Genomic DNA, 21,615 nt, shown 5'->3' on the forward strand with positions numbered 1-21,615 from the left:
AGCGCCGTGGAGTGGAGAGACAGTGACCACCGCCAGGGGCTTGATGTCAGAAAGCAGCAGCGGCAATAGCCTCCCCCCCCCCACACACATCCACCTCCCAGCACACCCGAGCTTCGCGAGACGTAGTAGCTCCAAGAAACAACTGTGGCCCAACTCATTTGTCATGTACCTGCAGAAGAGCAAGGGTCAGATGGGTGATGGTGGCCAGGGCAACCTCACCAGGAGAGTGGCGCAAGGTACTGTGAAAGACAGACAGTTCAACGCTTTCCACTGCAGCCTGAAGGAAGCCAGAGGGGAACAGAAAGCGAAAGCTGAAGGCAAGCATTGAGGCTGAATGTTGAAAAGATCGCTCCCGCCAGCTACAACATTGCAGGCTGCTGAAATTAGGTAAATAGATGTTGGTAGGCCAGGGGGAACACGTAGGCCTTCGGGGGGGGGGGGAGACAGGCAGACCTTCAGGGGTGGGGTTTAGGCCTTCAGGGGGGACATGTAGGCCTTCAGGGGGGACATGCAGGCCTTCAGGTGTGGGGTGTAGGTCTTCAGGGGGGATAGGCAGGCCTTCAGGGGTGAGGTGTGGGCCTTCAGGGGAGGATGCCCTCGTGTAGAAGTACATAGAGGGAGGGAGGGAAGGTGGGGGAGTTCAAAGAGACATGCATATGCCAGACTTTGGGGGGAAGAAATAATGGGTCTAAAAACGGAGGAGAGGGAGAGAGATGGTGGACAATGGGATTTAGGGATGAAAGGAACAGAAAGGGAAAGATGGTGGACCCTGGGGTGGTGGGGAAGGAGGGAGAGATGCTGAATGAAAGGGTAGTTGAGAAAAGGTGGATCTGTGGATGGAGATGAAAAAAAGGAAAGATGCCAGACCTCCAGGGGAGAGAAGGGAAACGGAAGGAGAGGACAGAGATAGAAGATTGATGGTTAGCAGAGAGAAAGAAGGAGACCCTGGCAAGCAAGTTATCAATAGACAACCAGAGCCTGGGACCAACAAGATTTGAATAATGACCAGACAACAAAAGGTAGAAAAAATAATTTTATTTTCTGTTTTGTGATTACAATATGTCATATTTGAAAAGTATATCCTGCCAGAGCTGGTGTTAGACCGCAAACGTGAGCTAGGATTTAACAGAGAGAGGAAAAGTCTTTTTTGTTTATTTTGTTTACACCATGGCACCAGTATGGTTAGGAGAAGGCAAAGGGGGTGAAGAGGCTATAAAATAAACCCACCAGGATGATTTTTTAAAAATACCCAATTGGGCAGGAAAATCAAATCGAATCGAAAAATCGATTCAATAGGCTGAATCGAATCGGAATTTTTTTTTCTGAATCGGGCAGCACTACCATACAGGAATGTAAACAAACAAACGAAAAAAAGGCAAAGCAAAAAGCACTGTCTTTAATATGAACAAAATTTTTCCTCTTCATAAAACTGAAAAATTACAGAAGTTATGGACCACATATTTTCTTCTATCAAAAAAATTTTGTTTAGAAAAGTGCCCCTTACCTCCATGGCTTCCTGCGCTATTTCTGGCATGGTGGACTGTGGTACAAGCTGTGTAAGACCTGTAATTAATTCAGAAGTGCTGCTTTGAGTATCATGTCCTACTTTGCCTGGGTTCTGAGTGTCAAAACAAAAAATAATAAAAGTATTAGAGAGTACAGTATGCAATTTGACTGATTTAATATATTAATTTTCTTAGAAATTATATTCAGCCTTCTGTGTGCTATAAAACAGATTACAACAAAAACAGTATCACAAAATACTATCAAACAACATGCATTAAAAATCAGCAGTAAGCATCCCATAGAGCCTTTCCTTTCCTACCTAACAGCAACTCTCCTAACAGCACTCATGATATTGTTAAGTTGCTCCTGAAGAAGTAAATAACTCCTATAATGTTCACATACTGTTTTAGGAGGGGTGGGTAGGGGCCTTTTATCTGAACTGCTTTATAAACAATGAATGGGACACCACATGACATTGCCACCTAAGTAAAAACGTGTCTCTTTTTTCCTTCTAGTGTTACAGGTGTAATGGGTGTCACAATTATTTCATAGGTTAATAGCAACTCATATACTTTAAAAAAAAGTTCATTGTTTAAGCCAAGGCTTTTATGTTGTTGTTGTTTTTTTACGTTAACAGGCCTTTTTTATTTTTAAAATAAACTCATTTCTCATTTACATCTTCACACACCTCCTTCCTGAAAAAAAGCATTGACATATGCATTTCTATTCTGCTTTACCTTTCAGTTCAAGGCAGCCCACATAATAACAGCAGCATAATATAACATCATAAAATCAATCAATTTTATACCTTCCAATTACCAGTTCTCTAAATCATCATCAATAGCAGCTAAATCACAATTATTTAATCTAACCTTAAATATTTTTGGAACAGTCATATTTTCAATTGGTGTCTAAATAACTTATAAGATGATATCATTCTAAGTTGCCTAGGCAGTACATTCCATAAAAGAGGACCCTGGGCCATAACAGTTTTATACCATGTTGAATGTAAATGGATCTCAGATTAATTTGTGACATTCAATCTAATTTTAGACTCTGACCGTATAAACTTCATCTTGGTGTGTATAACCCACAAAATATAAGTTGGCTTCAAAGACCTATTTCTGTGGTCTCACATTTCCTGATGGTAGCACCTGAATACCAGATATGTGCATAAATTATAGTATTCTATAATTTACATGTGCTCCGCCCATTTGTACCTTCTCCCTTACACATATGCGTTATACAAGGGGGTGCTAAAATGTTCTCAGCCCAAACAATTTCCTAAATTCTGAGCATTTTGTCACTATAGCTGAAGAAAGTAATATTTTATATTTTACAAAGTGCCAGTTTGCAGAATTGTAATGCTATGTTTTGACACTGTTAATCCACTCTCTTGTAAGATCCAAAATGGATTATTGCAATTCCTTATTAAAAGGGATATGCCTAAAAGATATAAAACGTCTTCAACTTATCCAAAACACAGCTATTAAGATTATTTCAGGATCTAATAAATTTGATCACGTAACCCCACTGTTGCGAAAAGCTCACTGGTTGCCTGTTATACATAGGATAACATATAAAATTGCTCTTCTGACTTTTAAAACTATACAAACTAATGCCCCAGCTTTCATAGACAGACTCTTGATTCCGTACGACTCTCCGAGAGCCCTCAGATCAACTTCACAGCACACTCTTAATGTTCCCTCTTTGAAAATAATCGGTACTCGTCGCACCTTTATCTTTTCAGTGACCGCCCCAATGACCTGGAACTCCCTTCCTCTATACTTAAGATCTGAACAAAATCTGCAAAAGTTCAAAAGCAGTTTAAAGTGTTTTCTTTTTAAAGATGCCTTTAACTGACAATATGATATATATTTACCTTAATAGTATCTAAAATTTTTCTCTTTTTCAGTTTCCTAGCAATTCTTCTGCTTCCCTACTCCCTCTTGTATTTCCCTTCTGTGTACCTTTTCTTTAAATATTGTAGTTCTCCCCCCTTTCCTATTGTTTTCTGTAGCTTAAGCATGTTAGTCAGCCCAAGAATTATTATTAGTCATGCATGTCTAATTGGTCTCCAGTTTGTCTCCTTGTTATTTAAAAAAAAATTTTGTACAATGCTTTGTACCTTCGGATAAGCGTTTTATCAAAAACTTGAATAAACTTGAAACTTGATCACTGATTGAACCATATCAACAAAAAGTGTGGAATTGATAAGTGTAGAACTCTGAGCTGTCATGAAGTTCCTATTCCTGCAGAAGAAAACACCAAAGGAAATCCATGTATTTATAATGCAAACATTGAATGAAAAATGCCCATCATACTCCACAGAAGAAGTGGTGTGCAAACTTTCAGTATGGACATTTCAAGACCAAAGATGCAGCAAGGTCTGGGAGGCCTCAAACAGTGTCAACTCCTGAAATTGTTGACCATGTCCATGACCTGATTTTGGCAGATTGGCAAATATCAGCTAAAACAATTGCTGAGACACTACAGATATCCAGGGAATGTATTGGCTGTATAATCCACGAGCAGCTGAGTATGCAAAAGTTTTCAGTCAAGAGGGTGCCCAAATGTTTGAAAGCTGATGAGAAACAGCTTTGAGCGGACACTTCCAAGTTAATTTCACAGCATTTTCAGTAAGTTGGTGCCAACGTTTTGGAATGACTAGTTACTATTGATGAAACTTGGTTACACCACTATGATCCTGAGAGAAAACAATAGTCCATTCAATGGTGGCACTCAGGTTCTCCAAGGCCAAGGAAATTAAAGACCCTAAAGTCAGCAGGAAAGGTCATGGCCACAGTGTTTTGGGATTCGGATGGTGTTGTAATGACCAACTTCCAAAGGGCCAAACAGTTAGTACAGAATACTACTGTAACTTGCTGTGCCAATTAAAGGAGGCATTGAAAGAAAAAAGGAGAGGGAAGCTGTGGAAAAGAGTTCTTTTTTTGCAAAACAATGCACCTGCTCACAAGGCTGACAAAACGATAGATGTTTTGACACAGCTGGGGTTTCAGTGCATAGACCATCCACCCTACTCGCCAGATTTTGCTCCATCTGACTATTTTCTGTTTCCAAACCTTAAAAAGAATTTGAAAGGATGACAGTTTTCAAGTGCTTCAGAGGTGATTGCAGTAGCGGAGCAGTATTTCAGTGACCAGACATCAGAGTAGTTTTTGGAAGGGATACAGAAACTTTACCCCTAAGTTCAGCACCATTGGCGCATTTTGTCTAAACATGTGGAATAACTTGTAAGTTTCAAAGCTCCAGGTCATTCCCTTCTTGATTGGGCTGGGAGCATTTCAGCACCCCTTGTACATGTTAAGCAGGTACTTGTAGTATAGTGCTTAGGAGGAATTTTGGCATTATTCATATACATTCAAACCAAAAAACCAGGTTTCTATACCACAACTGAAAAGTTATGTCAATGTTGAGAGGAAAGGTCTCAGATATCCTGCTTCATTCAATGAATGAACACTGGATTTACAAAATTGACATAACTTTTAAGTTGTGGTATAGAAACCTGTTTTTTTGGTTTGAATGTTTATTCAGAGAGATTTCTAGCTTTTTCTGGAAATTTAGTGTTTCACTATTATTCATATACACACACAAATGTCATTATTCTGAACATTTATGCATATAAGGAGAATGTAAATGTTCACACCTATCTCATATAATTGTCCCCTAACTGCTCTCAAGTACGAACAAGCATCACTTTTTTTTCAGCCATTCTGAAAGTGTAAAAACAAAACAAAGAGTACATGACTAGAATTGTTTTGATAGTCCATTCATCCTCTCTTTGGGAATAAGGTTTTGGAGGTCTTTACATAATTTCAGCTGGACTCTCCATGCTTTCCTCTATCATCAGTAGTAAAAGCTGCACTGCAGAACTGTATTTTATCATCTTCCTACCTGCAGCCCTCACAATTGTCATGTAGCTAATAACTATGCTTTTAAACACAAGATTTACTCACATAAAGCAAAAGCTTTGGATCTCCATGAATCAGCTTTACCATAGAAAGCAGCAGGTACTTAAAATTTCTAGTTTCCAAGTCTGTAGGCTTGTCTTTAAATTTACGATTTGTCCTTTTGTCTTTGAACGTAAGACTCTGAGGAAAAATTTCAGCACTTCATCAATACAAAGAACTACACAAAATTAACACATTTAAGAACACTTAACCATTGTAACTTAGTGAGTAAATATGATCAAAACATCTAAACAGTCTATGTAAGCATTGGTATATGTAGCTCAGGTCCAAAGATCATACAAATTCCTTCTATGCCATCCATAGAAAAGTTCCATAATTTAGTATGTTTTATAAAAAAATTGCATTATGATTTTACAAGTTTGCTGCCCAATTTTATTACAGGAACATTATATTGATTAGTGAATAACTACGAAGATTTAAAATAGATTGCACTGTGTTAAAACTCAAAGAAACAAATTTCACCTCTATGTGCCAAAAATATGGATTTTAGGACACACGGGGGTCTTTTACTAGTGCGCGCTAGCCGATTTAGCGTGCACTAAAGATTAACGTGTGCTAAATCAGCTAGCGCACCTTAGTAAAAGACCCCCCTCAGTTTTCCTGGTCAGCAATTTTAATTATTTTTAAAAACTGGGTCTGAGTGACACAAACACTATTTATAATGGAAATAATGGAGTATTACTAATGTTGTGGGACTGGAGGAGGGAAAAAAAAGCCTAAAATATTCAGCTCATTCCTCTGCAATTTGGGACCGAAAAAAAATCCAAGGACTGATATTTTTTGGGAGTCACAGACCAATTGGTTATTTTTAGAGCACTTGTTTCCCTTAAAGGTCCTTACCTATCTCAGTGGTAAAATACTGGGACAGAGACTTCAACAAGTACCTTGATTAAGGGCATAGTGTTAGAGCATTGTTACCAATATGCTTACTAGCTAGTGTCCCCTCCATTTAAATAAGACTATATTTAATAAACAAAGTTGGAAATGTCTTTCTTTATAATTATTGAACAGTAATAATTATTCCATTTACAGCACGGGTCTCAAAGTCCCTCCTTGAGCGCCACAATCCAGTCGGGTTTTCAGGATTTCCCCAATGAATATGCATGAGATCTATGTGCATGCACTGCTTTCAATGCATATTCATTGGGGAAATCCTGAAAACCCGACTGGATTGCGGCCCTCAAGGAAAGACTTTGAGATCCCTGATTTACAGTGAGTTGAAAACAAAAATCCTTTTTTCCTAAGGTGCCTGGCCAGTTTGCAAAACTACAACTTAAATTTGTGAAAGAAGCAAGGACTGCTCATAACAAAGTCCAAAACTATGAAACTGAGAACTTCTTAATTAATTAAGGGACCCTTTCAACAGTAAAAAAGAAAAAAAAAGGGCTTAACGTCGTAATGCAGGGCTTTCCTGTGAGCACTAAGCTCATTTTTACAGTGGAAATAAAATAAGGCTCTTTCTATTTTTAGTTTTCCAGGTCCAATGCTAATTTTTCAATTACTTCACAAGACTTGCAAAAAAAAAAATAAAAAAAACCCCCAAAACAACAAAACAAAAAAACAAAAAGCAAGTATTTACATGGGAGCACTTAGGCCCCGATTCTGTATAGGACACCTGGGAGGGGTGTTCTATACAGAATTGGGCCTACACTAACCCCGATTCTGTAACTGGCGTCCATGTTACAGACGCCAGTTACAGAATCGGTTTAGAGTAGATGCGGCCGCTACAATTACTGCGGCAAGGGATCTCCCTGCTGCAATAAGTATAGCGGCCACCTATCAGATTGCCGACAGGAGGGTGCCCAACCCCTCCTGCTGGAAGGCCGCGCCCCCCCCCCCCGAAACTCTTGATCACCACCAGGAAAGTGTCCAACCCCTCCTGCCGGAACGCCCCCCCCCCCCCCCCCCGAAACTCCCGATCGCGGGGAGGAGGGTGCCCTCCTGCCGGAAAGCCGCAACTCCTCCAGACTCCCCATGCTGACCCCCCCCCACGCTACCACCCCCCGATGACCCCCTTAACATCCCCCAACTAACCTCCCCCCCAACTAACCTCTAAATTGTTGGTCGGACAGACATGTCTTGCTGCCATCCATCTGGCAGGCCTGCCTCGTCGAAATGAGGCGGGCCTGCCCTTTCCCGGCCCATCCCTGCTAAGTCTAAGGCCTGATTGGTCGTTAGCGTAGGGGGTCTGGAAGGGATGCAGCTTTCCAGCAGGAGGGGTTGGGCACCCTCCTGCCGGCGATTTGACAGGCGGCTGCAGCCGCTATATTTATGGCGGCAGAGAGATCCCTTGCCGCGATAAGTATAGGGGCCGCATCTACTTACAATGTAGACCAGCATTTTACTGGCCTACATTGTAAGCTCTCTTCCTCTACTAGGGAGACGCGCAGGGCCGCCTAGATTCGCCTAAGACCCTTAGGCGAGCTTAGGCGGTCTTGCGGGCCTCCCTAGGTTCCCGGAGACGCCTTCAATATAGCGGCCTGCCTGGGGAGCATTTTTTTTTTAAACGTGCATCCCGATTGGCTGATTAGACAGCTGTAGGACGCCTACAGCTGCCTAAAATCGGGACACACTTTGCAGAATCAGGGTCTCACTGTCTCCAAATTATGAGGCATTAAGGGTTCCCAAGTTAAGTCATAAGAACATAAGAATAGCTATACTGGGTTAGACCAATGGTTCATCAAGCCCAGTAGCCCGTTCTCACGGTGGTAAATCCAGGTCACTAGTACCTGGCCAAAACCCAAAGAGTAGCAACATTCCATGCTACTGATCCAGGGCAAGCAGTGGCTTCCCCCATGCTTTCTCAATAACAGAGTATGGACTTTTCCTCCAGGAAATTGTTTGAACCTTTCTTAAAACCAGCTACACTATCTGCTCTTACCACAACCTCTGGCAGTGCGTTCCAGAGCTTAACTATTCTCTGAGTGAAAAAAATATTCCCTTCTATTGGTTTTAAAACTTATTTCCACATTATCCAGTTGGCATGCTCTAATATGAACACTAACTAGATAATGCTTCCACACCCAGTCTGTTTCCATGCCATGCCTCCTCCAAAAAATATATAGCGTATGATTAGCATGAGCAAACAGGGAAACTACTACAGGATGCACTAATATATCTTGCAGTAAGCCTGCATTAGAGCTTAGTGCCCCTAAATACTGATGACATGTAAATAGTTGATGTCACAATTTTTTTTAACTCAAAAACTGGTTGACCCAATGGCAGAGTTGAGTATTGTCGTACTAAGAATCTGGGTTTGATTCCCATAGCTCAGGATCCTGTAGAGACACTTACACTCACCTCAGGTGAGAAGACAGAACAACAGTCACCAAACAATAGTGGGCTAAGTCCAACTAGTAGATGACACAACTAGAGGGTAGTGAAAGGAGACCTACTGCATAGCCACCCAACCAACGACTGTCAGGATAAAGACTGGTTCCAGATTCCAGTCCTGACACTGACTAACTTTGGAAGCACAAAGGAACAGGGAGAAAGTGCCAACTGAAAAAAATTTTCCTTCATTCAAAACGAATCAAGTTTTTAATTCTGATCAGTTCTGATTCCACTCATCTGAGTGGAAATCAGAACAGTAGTTCACAAAGACAACCCCAATAGCACTACTATAGATTTCCACATCACAATGCTGTAGTCAAGTTTTCTAACAGGGGATCTTCATGTCTGAATTTGTAAGCCTTTGACGACAGACCACTGAGATAATTCTTAAATCTAGTTGTACTTAAAAAGAAATCTTTAATTTCAGTTCTTCACCACCACCCCTTCACTTCTCCTCTTATTCCACTATACGGCTCTGCACTAAATGAGTTATAAAGCATGTATCTTCCTACATAATACATGCTATGGAACATTACCCTCATCTGTTATATCACAAGATTGTAAGAGAACAATCTGATTTTTACCATGCTGGGATGGAGAGTCTGTTTATGATTTTTATATACCACCTTCATGAAAAACGTTTTTCAAAATGGTTTACATAATTAATATAAACAGTAAAAAGCAAATAAAAGAATAAAGGTAGGTATCTGGTACAAAATTAATGGGTATATAAAATGCCACCGATATCCATCCTTTCTTCTCTTATTATAATCTTCCTAAGGGAACAAAGAGCTTAAAAACCTTTTCAAGATATTCAAAATTTGAAGTGCCCCTTAATTCTGCCAGCAGTTCAGTTTTCCAGTCCTGCCACACTATATGCTTTCATTCTCCAAACCAACTTTTAAAAAGTTTCAAATGTTGGCATTTCCAAATAATTTCCCTGTGACGATCATAAACATCCTTTTGGTCCAAAGTCTTTTAGCCTATCCTTTGAACAAAAGTCTTCTGATTCCTTGTGACTAAAAATTAAAGGCATTAATTTAAACAGACACCTCTAACTCAAAGTCAATGTTTATTTGTTTTTTAACAATGGACAAGCACTTTCATTTCTTTAGCTAACAAAAAAACCTGAGGCCAATTTTGGATAACTTGCATTGAAGACCACACAAAATAAAATATGTTACGTTAGGCATGGAACTGGGCAGACTAGATAGGCATTACAGTCCATACCAGTCAACATATTCTATCAGGTCAATATTCAAAGCCAATTATCTAGATAGCAGATAACTGGCACTAATTGGGAATATCCCTTGCATTTTAGCTGCATTATATGGATAATACCACTGAAAATTATTGCATTATCCAGATAGTGCCAGAATGGTGTGCAGACATCCCCAGAGTTACCTATCAGCAATATTTAGTACATTAACATAACTGTCCCGATCAAGTTAGGACAGCAAAAAAAAGGCTGTCCTAACTGGTTAGCTATCTGAACAGCAGACTGAATACTTCAGCTATCCAGACAGCACAAACACTAAGGCCCTGATTCTGCAAAGTGCGTAGTTTGGACGGCCTCGCTAGACGCACTTTGCAGAATCGGGCTTAAGAATGCTGAGCAGTACTAAGAGTCAGGTGGACGTCCAGGATTTTTTAAGTCCTTTACAGAATCAGGTTGGGTTTTTTTTTAGGCAGAGTTAGATGTCCAATCAGTGTCCTTAACGTTATAATTCTGATGTTATTAGAATGGCGAATTTATGCTATTTTTTTTATTATAATTGTAAAATGTTGGCACCATACCATTTTTTAAAATCTGTTTAGTTTAATGTTTTTATTTATTTATTTTCTGTTAGAAGTACCGTATTTGCCGGCGTATAAGACGACTTTTCAGTACCTTAAAATCCTCCCCAAAGTCGGGGGTCGTCTTATACGCCGGGTACTGTTTACATGCAGTGGCGTACCAAGGGGGGGGCGGAGGGGGCGGTGCGCCCCGGGTGCCAGCCCTAAGGGGGTGCTCCCGGCCTTGCCGTTCAATCCCCCCCCACCCCCGAAGGACCGCTCGCCCCACTGACCTTCCTGCACCACCTGTGAAGCAGTCCGCAGCAGGATCGCGAAGTCAGCGTCAGCGATCCCGCCCCTCCTCTGACGTCAGAGGAGGGGCGGGACCGTGGCGCAGGAAGCAGCGCAGGGATCGCTGACGCTGACTTCGCGATCCTGCTGCGGCTGCTTCATAGGTGGTGCGGGGAGGCCAGGAGGGCGAGCGGTCCTTCGGGGTGGGTCGGGGCATCAGGCCTTCAGGGTGGGGCGGGCGGGCAGGCAGGCAGGCTTTCAAGGGGGAGGGGGTGACAGGCAGGCAGGCCTTCAAGGGGGGACAGGCCTTCAAGGGGGGAAAGGCAGGCAGGCAGGCCTTCAAGGGGGAGACAGGCCTATAAGGGGGGGACAGGCCTACAAGGGGGGGGACAGGCCTTCGGGGGGGTGCAGGCCTTCGGGGGGTGCAGACCTTCAAGGGGGGGACAGGCAGGCAGAAGGTTGTGCAGAAGTGTGCGGAAGAAGGGGTAGTCTTATACGGCGAGTATATAACAAACTCTATATTTTAACTGTAAAAGTTGGGGGGTCGTCTTATACGCCCAGTCGTCTTATACGCCGGCAAATACGGTACTAAGTTGGATTCGAACTTAGGAACATCAGTGTAGAAGGCTTTAGCTTTAACCAGTGTGCTACAGAGGAAGCTAAGAATCTGCATAGCAATTGTAAAACTAGGTCTTATAGGCATTGTAAGGAAGTATACCTTTGAGCATAGTTTGGGCTTTAGACAGATGTGAGGACACAGTGGTCACAGATATTGGCGGTTCACTTGTTAAGGGTCAAACCTTGAAAAAGCTGTTCATGCGAAACATGTCGGCACCAGAATTCCTAGCCAGAGACCACTGAGCTATAAGCTAAGTATTTGTTAAGCACTTAATTATAGCAAAAAGTAAAGTAAATGAATGCAAACAGGAAATAATAGTAAAATTATGCTCTTAAACTAAGTTTATACCACAGATCCAGTGACGAATAAACACATAAAGCCTAGGGCAATGAGATGTATTGATCCCTAAGTGGTGTCGCTGAGGATCTGGAAAACTGCTACAAGGGTTGTTTGGAAGAAAGCTAAAAAGTAAAAGCTGTCTTTACATTCATCATTCCTATTTTAATTGTGGCATTCTACCTTGCATGTGCACCTCGATGATATCACAATGAGATCAACATTGTGCAGCTGCATACCTCCATTCCAATGAACTAGAAGCCATGCTAAGGTCTGTATCTCTTATTTCTCTTTTTAACTTTTTGCAAATGAAGTTATCAATGCAATATATAAATTCTTTTCAAGTGGTTTACTTGCTGAATGTACCTGTTTAAAGAATCAGCTGACTGGAGCACTGTTTAGTGAGAAAAAAAGGGTAGTTTTTTTAGCAAGAAGCCTAAAGCTGTGTTTTTTCATGTGCTGTAATTAGCAAATAACATTGCTGTTTGGCCAGAAAACTAGTAGGTTTGACATGCAATATGTTTGTATTGATGTTCCCTGTTTATGTGGTGGCTTATTAAATGTATTTTGAGCTTAATAAAGCAAAAATAAATCCTTAAATCCTATTTACAAGATCGCATCAACATCGTCCAAAGCACGTCTAAGTCCCATCCAAAGAAATCACGTCTATCTAAAGCACAAATTACACTGAAAAGTAAACCTGGTTTTTATTCGCCTATAATTTTGGCATTACATGGATGTATTATGGAGCCCAAATATATGTTAATGAGTGAAAAGACGTCCACATCAAAGCCTCTCCAATGCTACGCCCATGTTACGCCTACGTCTATATAGTTAGGTGCAGTTGTTCCCGAAAGGCGCTCACATAAATGTAGGAGCATCTGATAACTCGCGCTTACATTCGTAGGATGCCCATCTGCCAATTAACGCTTGTTAAGACCCTTAAATTGCTATTGACCACTTAGTTTGGATGCCTAAGTCCTGCTTAGTGTTAGGTGAGGCTCAGGCGCACTTTATAGAATCAGGGCCTAACTGCGTTACCTGGATATTCAGTGCTGGTCACAATCTCAATACCAGCACTGAATTCCAGGATATAATCCAGCTATGATGGCCAGTGTTTAAAAAAAAAAAAAAATATGGCGATTGCCTTGGCTAATATCGACCCATATATTTCTGTGTAGCACTGAGTAAGGACTATGTAAAACTAACTAATATTGTCCACAACTCTGCAGCATCTGGTCATTTTACTGAGGCAGGCCCCAGTCACCACCAAGAAAGGTGATCCTCTTAAAGGGCAAAATGGTTTTAAAATGTGAAGAAACGTCAACTTGAGAAAAATAAGCGAAAAACGAATTTACTCCCCTGTAAATAATTCACTTCATATGGTAACAGTGAGATCTGGTTTACAGTTTTATTTGCTACTGGAAAATCAACAGGGTTGTTATATACTTGACATACTCTAAAGATAGTCAAATGTCAAGATTTGCTGCTGTTTAATTTGTTTTGAAATATTTTACATAATATATCTATGAAAGTTGCACAACAGTTGTTAAAGGCAGGTGGCACAGAAAATGTTCCAGCTACAAGACAGAGCCAGTAGCACATATGGGCCACTTTTCAAAATGATAAGATTTCTGTGGAAGAAAAACATGGCAGAAAATAAGTTATTTGAGTTAACTCACTCTATGGAAATGAATTATTCTATAATCAGTACATGAAGACATGCTACATATTCCATCTGAAATGAAATGATGCAACTACAGTGGTAACTATGCACAGAAAAGTCAAAGAAAAGCAGCAACTTTTCTGTGGTAGTTACAATGGGTCATACTTACAGCAACAGAAGCCCACTGCCATGCAAAACAGTGACTGGTTGGCATCTGATCATGTGAGCGACAGCAGCCAATAAGAACAGAAAATAAGAAGCAGAAGACAAAGCACCACCAATCAATGTCAAGAGTTGCCATGTACAAAGCCCTAGCTTCTTTCCCCCAAACAGATGACTTATAAAAAACCCAAATACCAGAAAGCAATATCCTAGGTCTCTTAAATTAAGGTCTAATCCTCTAAAAAACTAAATTTTGTAATCAGTTGAAGGCTGTACCAGGAGAAGCTGAGCAACATATCTATAGAGTTAGGTCTTAAGCTAGAAAGCAACAGTTTTCCAAATGTAGTAGTTGTCTAGCCAGAGTAATCCTAAATGTGAAAAACCAACACTTGGGACAGTGATGTCTGAATGGCTTAGAATGCAATACTGTCATAACATAAACGTTATGCAGAATTCTAAGTCCTTCCAAAGAAACATTTTACTTCAGAAAAGAAATACCATTGTTCAACTTCAAACACTACATGGTTGCAACTATTATTTAATGCAACTCATGCTGCACTTCTAGAGTGCCAAAGTAGGTCAACGATGTCCCACTCTTTTTGTCACTTTTTATAAATTACTTAACGTAAATGTGATGCTAGACCCAAATTATTCTCCTTTTAATTTAAAAGTACTCAACTATGCTGAAAATTTGTAATTGGCAGATCATCCCTGCTTTAATGATTAATACATTTAGTATCAGAGAGATCATTTTCCCAAATACACATCTGAAAGACAATTAAGAGGCGTGGTCTAGTGGTTAGAACCGCTGCCTCAGCACCCGGAGGTTATGGGTTCAATCCTTGTGACCCTGGGCAAGTCACTTAGGCCTCCATTGCCCCAGATACCATAGGAAGATTGTGAGCTCACTGGGACAGATAGGGAAAATTACTTAGAGTACCTAAATATAAAAATCGCCTTGATGGTATTGCAAAGGGCAGTATATAAGACATAAATATAAACTATTTTAATTGGCTTAGTCAGAATACCTATTTAGCATCATTTCTCATTCCACACAAACCTGCTCATAGCCTTCATTCTGCTACAGTCCATTAACTGTCTATTAACCTCAGTTACTATGACAAAATTAAGTTCAACACGTCATTCTGCTTTCTTCATCATTGTCTCTTCACTTTGGAATTCCCACCCCCTGGATCTATGTTCTGAGCTTTCTTAGCCCAAATTAAGAACTTTTCTAAAAACTCATCCGTTTGCCTTGGCATTCAGCAGATGAGGGCCGAGTATGCAGATAGCCAAGTTTTGCCTCTCTTAACAGTTTGTTCCCCTTTCCTGTCTCTTTTTCTGATTTTCCCCTTATTCTCTCCTCTCTAAAGGATTTGTAGTTCCTTTCATGCTCCAGAATAACCTGTAAACCACTTTGATATGTATTTGAGAAGCAGTGTGTAAAAAACTTTTTAAACATTATTGTACATGCTTAAACACTGGGCAGAGCAAGAAGGGTAATCTGTTGCTTTAATAATAACTGGCTTTCCTTTCCTATCTTCCAGACTAATATTGATGAATACAACAGCAGGAATGGAATGGAGACACAAACAAATGTAATGGGGGGGGATAAAACCCACATAAACGTGCCATTAGTCTTACCTGAGTCAGGCGTATTGTTGCATGTGTACCACAGACTTGCATGGCACTTTTAAGAGTTTCTGCAAACATGCTGCGTAGCTCTCCTGAGTGACAATAGACAGCATCAATCTTGGGCCACCAGTCCAAGGCAGACTAGGAAGAACATACAAACACCTTGGTGCAATAACAGTATGATGGCAATAGGGGACTATTTTAAAGAAAATTTAAAATAATCTTACAAAAGAGTTAGCAATCCAAGATCAGTTGCTCATTTTAACAAGATGTCTCTTGCATTTCTTTTGAATATTATATACCACTTTGAATGACCCCTCTTAGAGTTTGGCAAGATTATATAAAAACATTTAAAATAAAGACCATACTAGAAGAATGCTTTTTTATTTCTCAGCACTCCAATATGAATTTCAACAATTTCCTAGCACTGGGACTTGCAATGCACTATGTGCCCAATGGTGTGCGGATCTGGGTATTCCTTTGAAGGCCTTAGACCTGAAATCAACTAATTGCAAAAATTCCAAAGACTTCCATAAGCTCTGAACTGTGAGAATATTAATTTTGACTTATTCAATAGGCATATTTTACACAAGAGCAAGTGCACAAATGGCTGGAAATGTAGGAAATGCACTCAGGGAATCAATTATTTTTATCATGTCTTTTGGAACTGTTCTAAAATAAAGAGTTTTTAGTGTGCGAAGTTGCCCTATATGGAACAAGCAAGTTTTATCCTGGATAAGTATGAAGCATTTTTGGCTTCATAACCATCATTATAGTCTTTTACTCAAGAAGGCAGAAGTATTGGGTAAAAAAGTGATTCTTGGTGTGTTGACCAGTGATGCAGCTCCTTCATGCTGGGGTTGGCTCAATTGTTTACACACCCTTATGCTAGTGGAGCAAAGACAGGCTAAATCTTTCAAATGGAAAAAAAAATCCTTTTTTTAGGGAGTATGGCTAGGTTGTGGTTAAGGAGGAATAGGTTGGGGGTTAGCGTGAACATTTCATTGCTAAGAAAGTTTGACCAATGACTAGATGGCTGGGGTAGAAAGGAGAAAGAAAAAAACCTCAGTACATACTTTTTAATTGTTTTGGGCACGCTTGTAAATATGGCTAAACCTGCTTATAGTCTAGGTTTGGTTAATAATAATAATAATAATAACAGCTCATATACCGCAATACCGTGAAGTTCTATGCGGTTTACAAAAGATTAAGCAAAGGTACAAATTGACTGACTTCAAGAGGGGAAGAAGAAAGAGAAGTAATTGGACAGGAAATTCATTGTTGAGGAGAAAAGTGATCAAAAGGACAATAGGTCGCTATTGAGAGGAAAGAGATAAGTGGATCAGTTGTAAAGATGTTTTAGGAACAGGTGTGTTTTTAGACGTTTCCTAAATTCCTCATAAGTAGAGGGCGAAAGTTAAGTTAAGACATTGCTTGCTGTTTGTATTTAAGGTGGTTGTATTTATGTTTTCAGTACTTTAAATCTTTTAATAAAAAAGATTTATACTAAAGTATTTTTATTTCTTTATTGCATAAATATCATCTCTGATATCTGCAATTAACTTCTGCCCTTTTTTTTCAAACTCGAGAACTTATTGCTGTGAAATGCATTCTAGACATACGTTATCAGGCAAACCAATGACTAGGAGTCAAGTCAGTTAACTGGAAAATGAAAAGCAGCATGACTTAGTCCTACATTCACAAACATTCTCAAAGGTCTGTTTTTTTTGTTTTTTTTTATAACAGTGGTTCTTAAAAGCAGAGGGACTGGTTAAGCTGCTGAACAGATTTGATAACTGTCCTCCTCCTCCTCCCCCCCCTTATTTCATTTCCTGCTTGGCTCAGCAATTATAAAAGCTTCTCATGGAGAGGCCATTCCCACCCCTTCCACACTGCTATGGGAACCACAGCAGGAATCAAAAACAGAGGGTCGTGGACAGAATGCGCTATCTGTTTAAAACATTTTAAAAAAGGAATGAAATTCAAGACTGCGTTCCTTTCTCTTTTTTTAATTGTTCTTTCATTCACTGAAGCATTTTGAGATCAATGTCAGACTCCAGCAATAGAATATGAAGTGAACAGCATATAAAAGAAAGCCAGACAGACAATGTAATTATTGAAGATAGAACAGAAGTCTATGCATTCTTGGTTGAATGGTTAAACTATTTCTTGGCTAAAATTACATAAGATTATGAGGCAACCACTGTTCAGAATTCAGCTTTGTAAATGAAGCAGACTTTTTTTTATTTTACATTTTAACAAGTGTGTTTTTCAATACTGGTGAGTTAACAGACAACTCAAAAACTAAAATGCTCTGAAACTTTCAAAGAAGCAAACTGCTTTAAATGATAATTTGGGACTTAGCTCCATAAAGCCAATTACAGTGGTACCTTGGATTACGAGCATAATCCGTTCTAGGAGCATGCTCATAATCCAAAATGCTCGTTTATCAAAGTGAGTTTCCCCATAGGAAATAATGGAAACTCGCTTTGATGCGTTTCCCCCCCCCCCCGAGAACTGGCATTGCTCCCCTCGAAGGCCCCCCCCCTGCGATCAGGCACCTCCCCCCTGTGATCCGGCACCCCCCCCTGCCTCGAACCGGCACCCTCCCGCCACGATCCGACCCCCCCCCGACATGATTGGGCACCCCCCCCCGCCACGATCCAACCCCCCCGACACGATTGGGCACCCCCCCCCCCGACATGATCCGACATCCCCCCCGACACAATTGGGCACCCCCCCACCCCGCCGCTTCTTACCCTCATCTGGGCACTCTTGAAAATCGGCTTCCTCCTCTGCTGGGCCGCGAGTTCACGTTCAGAACGTGAACTCGCAGGCCTTGAGCATGCTCAGATGCTCAAGGCCCAGCAGACGAGAAGGCTGATTTTCAAGAGTGCCCAGATGAAGGTAAGAAGCGGCGGGGGGGGGGTCGGATCGTGTCGGGGGGGTGCCCAATCGTGGCGGGCGGGGTCGGATCGTGGCGGGGGGGGTGCCGGTTCGAGGCAGGGTGGGTGCCGGATCGCGGGGGGGTGCCGGATTGTGTGGGGGGGGTGCTAGTAAATCGAGCCATGCTCGGTTTCCGAGGCACCGATTTTGCAAATGTTTTGCTCGTCTTGCAAAACACTCGCAAACCAAGGTACCACTGTAATTAGGAAGGCACAGAGAGGAAGCAGTACTCCATGCATAAAGAATGAAACACAAAAATCACCAAATCCTCCCAAAAAAACTACTGTATTTTAATTTACATAGCTTCTCTTAATTTTAGAGCCACGCTTAACATTAAGAACAACTCCTAGCTCCAGCACCTAAGATAACTCAAATACCAAAACAGGCATAGTGCTATACAGCTGGAAAGGAGCTCCTCTCATGGAAAGCTTGCTCAGTGCTAGGATTTTAGCCTAGTTATCTTTTTAAATTAGCTCTATTGAAATTTCTCTTTTAAAATCGGCCTTTCAAACTACCTACTGAAAATTCAGCTAAAGTGCTCCTCTAAGGTTCATTTCCCCCGTAATTAAAAGATTTTTTGCATGCTCTATTAAAAATTAAGCAGTAAATCAATCTTCTAAACTGCCGTTAAAGTATCACGGAAGCACTTTGCGATGCTGCATGGCATCCCTTCTAGTTTCCTCCAGGATTTAGTATCTCAGTGTCACAGGAAACCAGAAGAGGAGATGTTACAGCAACACTGACCAATATGATCCAAAGGACACTAACATTGCTTGTTGTCTGCAAGAGAGACCAACTACAAAATAATAAAAATACATTGCTTTTTATTTTTTTATTATTGCAGATAAATAAAATGTAGAGATTTTCTTAGAGGCGAAAATAAGAGGCCTAGTGATATGAATATTTATTATCTTTCTAATAGAAAACAACATATTGCAATTTTTACCAACTATTATCAATACTTACATTTGTAATTATTCGATGTAGAGAATTTACAAGAACATAATGAAATGCTGGAGGGGAGCTCTGCGCTAAGCAAATCTGTAAAAGAAAATTAAATACTATGACAATTCAAACAATAATCTTTATCAATAACTCCACAGAATATAAATCATCTGGAATCTAGCACAGTGGTTCTCACTCAGACATATGTTTTTTCAGGATCTCCCCAATGAAAATTTGAAGACATAAGTTGAATAAATCAGGATTTCATATACCTGTTCTTGAGAAAAAGCATATTGAGGTGGTGTAGTCTACACCAGATATGGGCAAACTACGGCCCACGGGTCATATTAGGCCCATTTAGTTTTTTAATCCAGCCCGCCGGCACTTCGCGCGTTTATTTGGTCGTTCTGTCAAAGGGGGGGGGGGGGCGGGATGCGAGAAGGAACTGTCCGTAGCGGCTCACTTGCGACCTGTAGGAATTGCTGACACCAGCAATATAAAAGAGATGTTTTGTGAAGGTAGGTTGGGAAGGGGGTGAGAAATGTGGAGCCAGCTAGGGAAGGGTTAGTTGGTTATCGGGTGCCTGCTTCCTGCGGTTTGCTCACGCTCGGAGACCTTGATATGTCGGGCTAAGGTGCTCACATTAGAGTTGTTCATAAGCTGCCAGGGGGGGGAGGGTGCACGCAGGATCGAACAACTGTACTCCTCTCCCACGCTGCAGCTCGTGAGAGACCTTGGTTACAGGCAGTCTTTAGCGATGGGACCATTGGAATGATAATTCAAAGTTCTCTGACTTCTGGGAGCTTAACCGCTGTTCCTTGGAAGTTTTGCAAGCAGTCTGGTGAGAGTTTTTCAACGGGAGCAGATTTGTGGATTTTTGAGTCACCCCTGATGCAGCAAGGATGCAAAACAAAGATTTCTTTGTCAGATGAAGCAGTTTGAAGTCTGAATGTGTGACTGGAGCCGGAAGCAGAGTGGTGAATCAGTGGAGGAGATTGCTGAGAGAGAGAGAAGGGGCAGGTGAGGGGTACATGTGAGAGAGAGAGAAGGGGCAGGTGGAGGGGTGCGTGTGTGAGAGAGAGAGAGAGAGAGAGAGAAGGGGCAGGTGGGGGGTGCGTGTGAGAGAAAGAGAAGGGACAGGTGGAGGGTGCGTGTGAGAGAGAGAGAAGGGGCAGGTGGGGGATGCGTGTGAGAGAGAAGGGACAGGTGGGGGGTGCGTGTGAGAGAGAGAGAAGGGACAGGTGGGGGGTGCGTGTGAGAGAGAGAGAAGGGACAGGTGGGGGGTGCGTGTGAGAGAGAGAGAAGGGACAGGTGGGGGGTGCGTGTGAGAGAGAAGGGACAGGTGGGGGGTGCGTGTGAGAGAGACAAAAGGGACAGGTGGGGGGTGCGTGTGAGAGAGACAGAAGGGACAGGTGGGGGGGGTGAGAGAGAAGGGAAAGGTGGGGGGTGAGAGAGAGAGAAAAGCAGGTGGGGAGTGCGTGTGAGAGAGAGGGAGAAGGTGGGATTGTGGGGTATGTGTGAGAGAAGGGGGGCAAGACAGGTGGGATTGTGGGGTTTGTGTGAGAGAGAGGTGCAAGACAGGTGGGATTGTGGGGTGTGTGTGAGAGGGGGGCCTGTTGCTGTTGCCATTGCTGCAGGGGGGCCCTGTTGCTGTGGTGGTGGAGGGAGAGAAAGGGAGCATGGTGGTATGGAAGGGTTGTGAGAAGGATGGTATGGAAGGGTGGTGGAGGAAGAGAAAGGGGGCAGGGTGATGTGGAAGGAGAGAAAGGGGCTGATGGAATTGGTGTGCAGGGGAAGGGGAGAGATATAAGGGGAAGGATACTAGATGGAATTGGGTTGAAGGGAAAGAAAGGGGACAGATGCTGATGGAAGTGGGAGGAAGGGAGAGGAGAGAATGAAATGCCCGACTATGGGGGTGTGGGAGAAGGAAGGAGAGGAGAGAGATGCCAGACCATTGGAGAAGGGAAGAGATGATGGATGCTACACCAATGGGGGCGGGGAAGAAAAGATGGAAGGGAGAGGCAGACAATTTCTGGAAAAGGCACAGAAGGACAAAAGATGAAAGGAAGAGAGTGACAAGAAGATGAGGAGAGCAGAAACCAGAAACCAGAGAAGACAAAGGTAGGAAAAAAATTTATATTTATTTATTTTTTTGCTTTAGGGGACATGCATCGCTGTTTCTGTGGTGTTGCATTGTATGCAGAGTCCAGCTTCTTGGTGGTTTTATTTAACCTTTGTCTACGTATTTCTATTTTATCCCCCCTTTTACAAAACTGTAGAGAATTTTTTAGCGCTGGCCGTGGCTAAAAACCATACTACAGTTTTTTAAAAGGGGGAGAGGTTAGTTTGTGATAACATATTCCATACTAGGCAAAGGTGTTTTCTGTGTTCTGTTTGTATGAAAGACA

The 21,615-nt window shown here is 41.7% G+C and overlaps 1 protein-coding gene across 10 annotated transcripts in view; it reads right to left on the bottom strand.

Annotated features, from left to right (window-relative positions):
* The window catches only part of NF1 (neurofibromin 1), a 393,675-nt gene that overhangs the window by 280,006 nt on the left and 92,054 nt on the right, over positions 1-21,615 (bottom strand). For 7 of the 10 annotated variants that reach the window (XM_033922537.1, XM_033922541.1, XM_033922536.1 and 4 more), the window contains exons 11-15: positions 19,229-19,303; positions 15,326-15,457; positions 13,689-13,733; positions 5,484-5,618; positions 1,505-1,618 (exon numbers count right to left, since the gene is read on the bottom strand). In XM_033922537.1, the coding sequence (XP_033778428.1) occupies positions 1,505-1,618; positions 5,484-5,618; positions 13,689-13,733; positions 15,326-15,457; positions 19,229-19,303 (501 nt within the window). The remainder of the gene's footprint in view (positions 1-1,504; positions 1,619-5,483; positions 5,619-13,688; positions 13,734-15,325; positions 15,458-19,228; positions 19,304-21,615) is intronic. The other 3 variants (XM_033922538.1, XM_033922547.1, XM_033922544.1) reach the window with 1 other exon arrangement.

This window comes from Geotrypetes seraphini, chromosome 15, assembly GCF_902459505.1.
Source record: "Geotrypetes seraphini chromosome 15, aGeoSer1.1, whole genome shotgun sequence".
Classification (NCBI taxonomy): domain Eukaryota; kingdom Metazoa; phylum Chordata; class Amphibia; order Gymnophiona; family Dermophiidae; genus Geotrypetes; species Geotrypetes seraphini.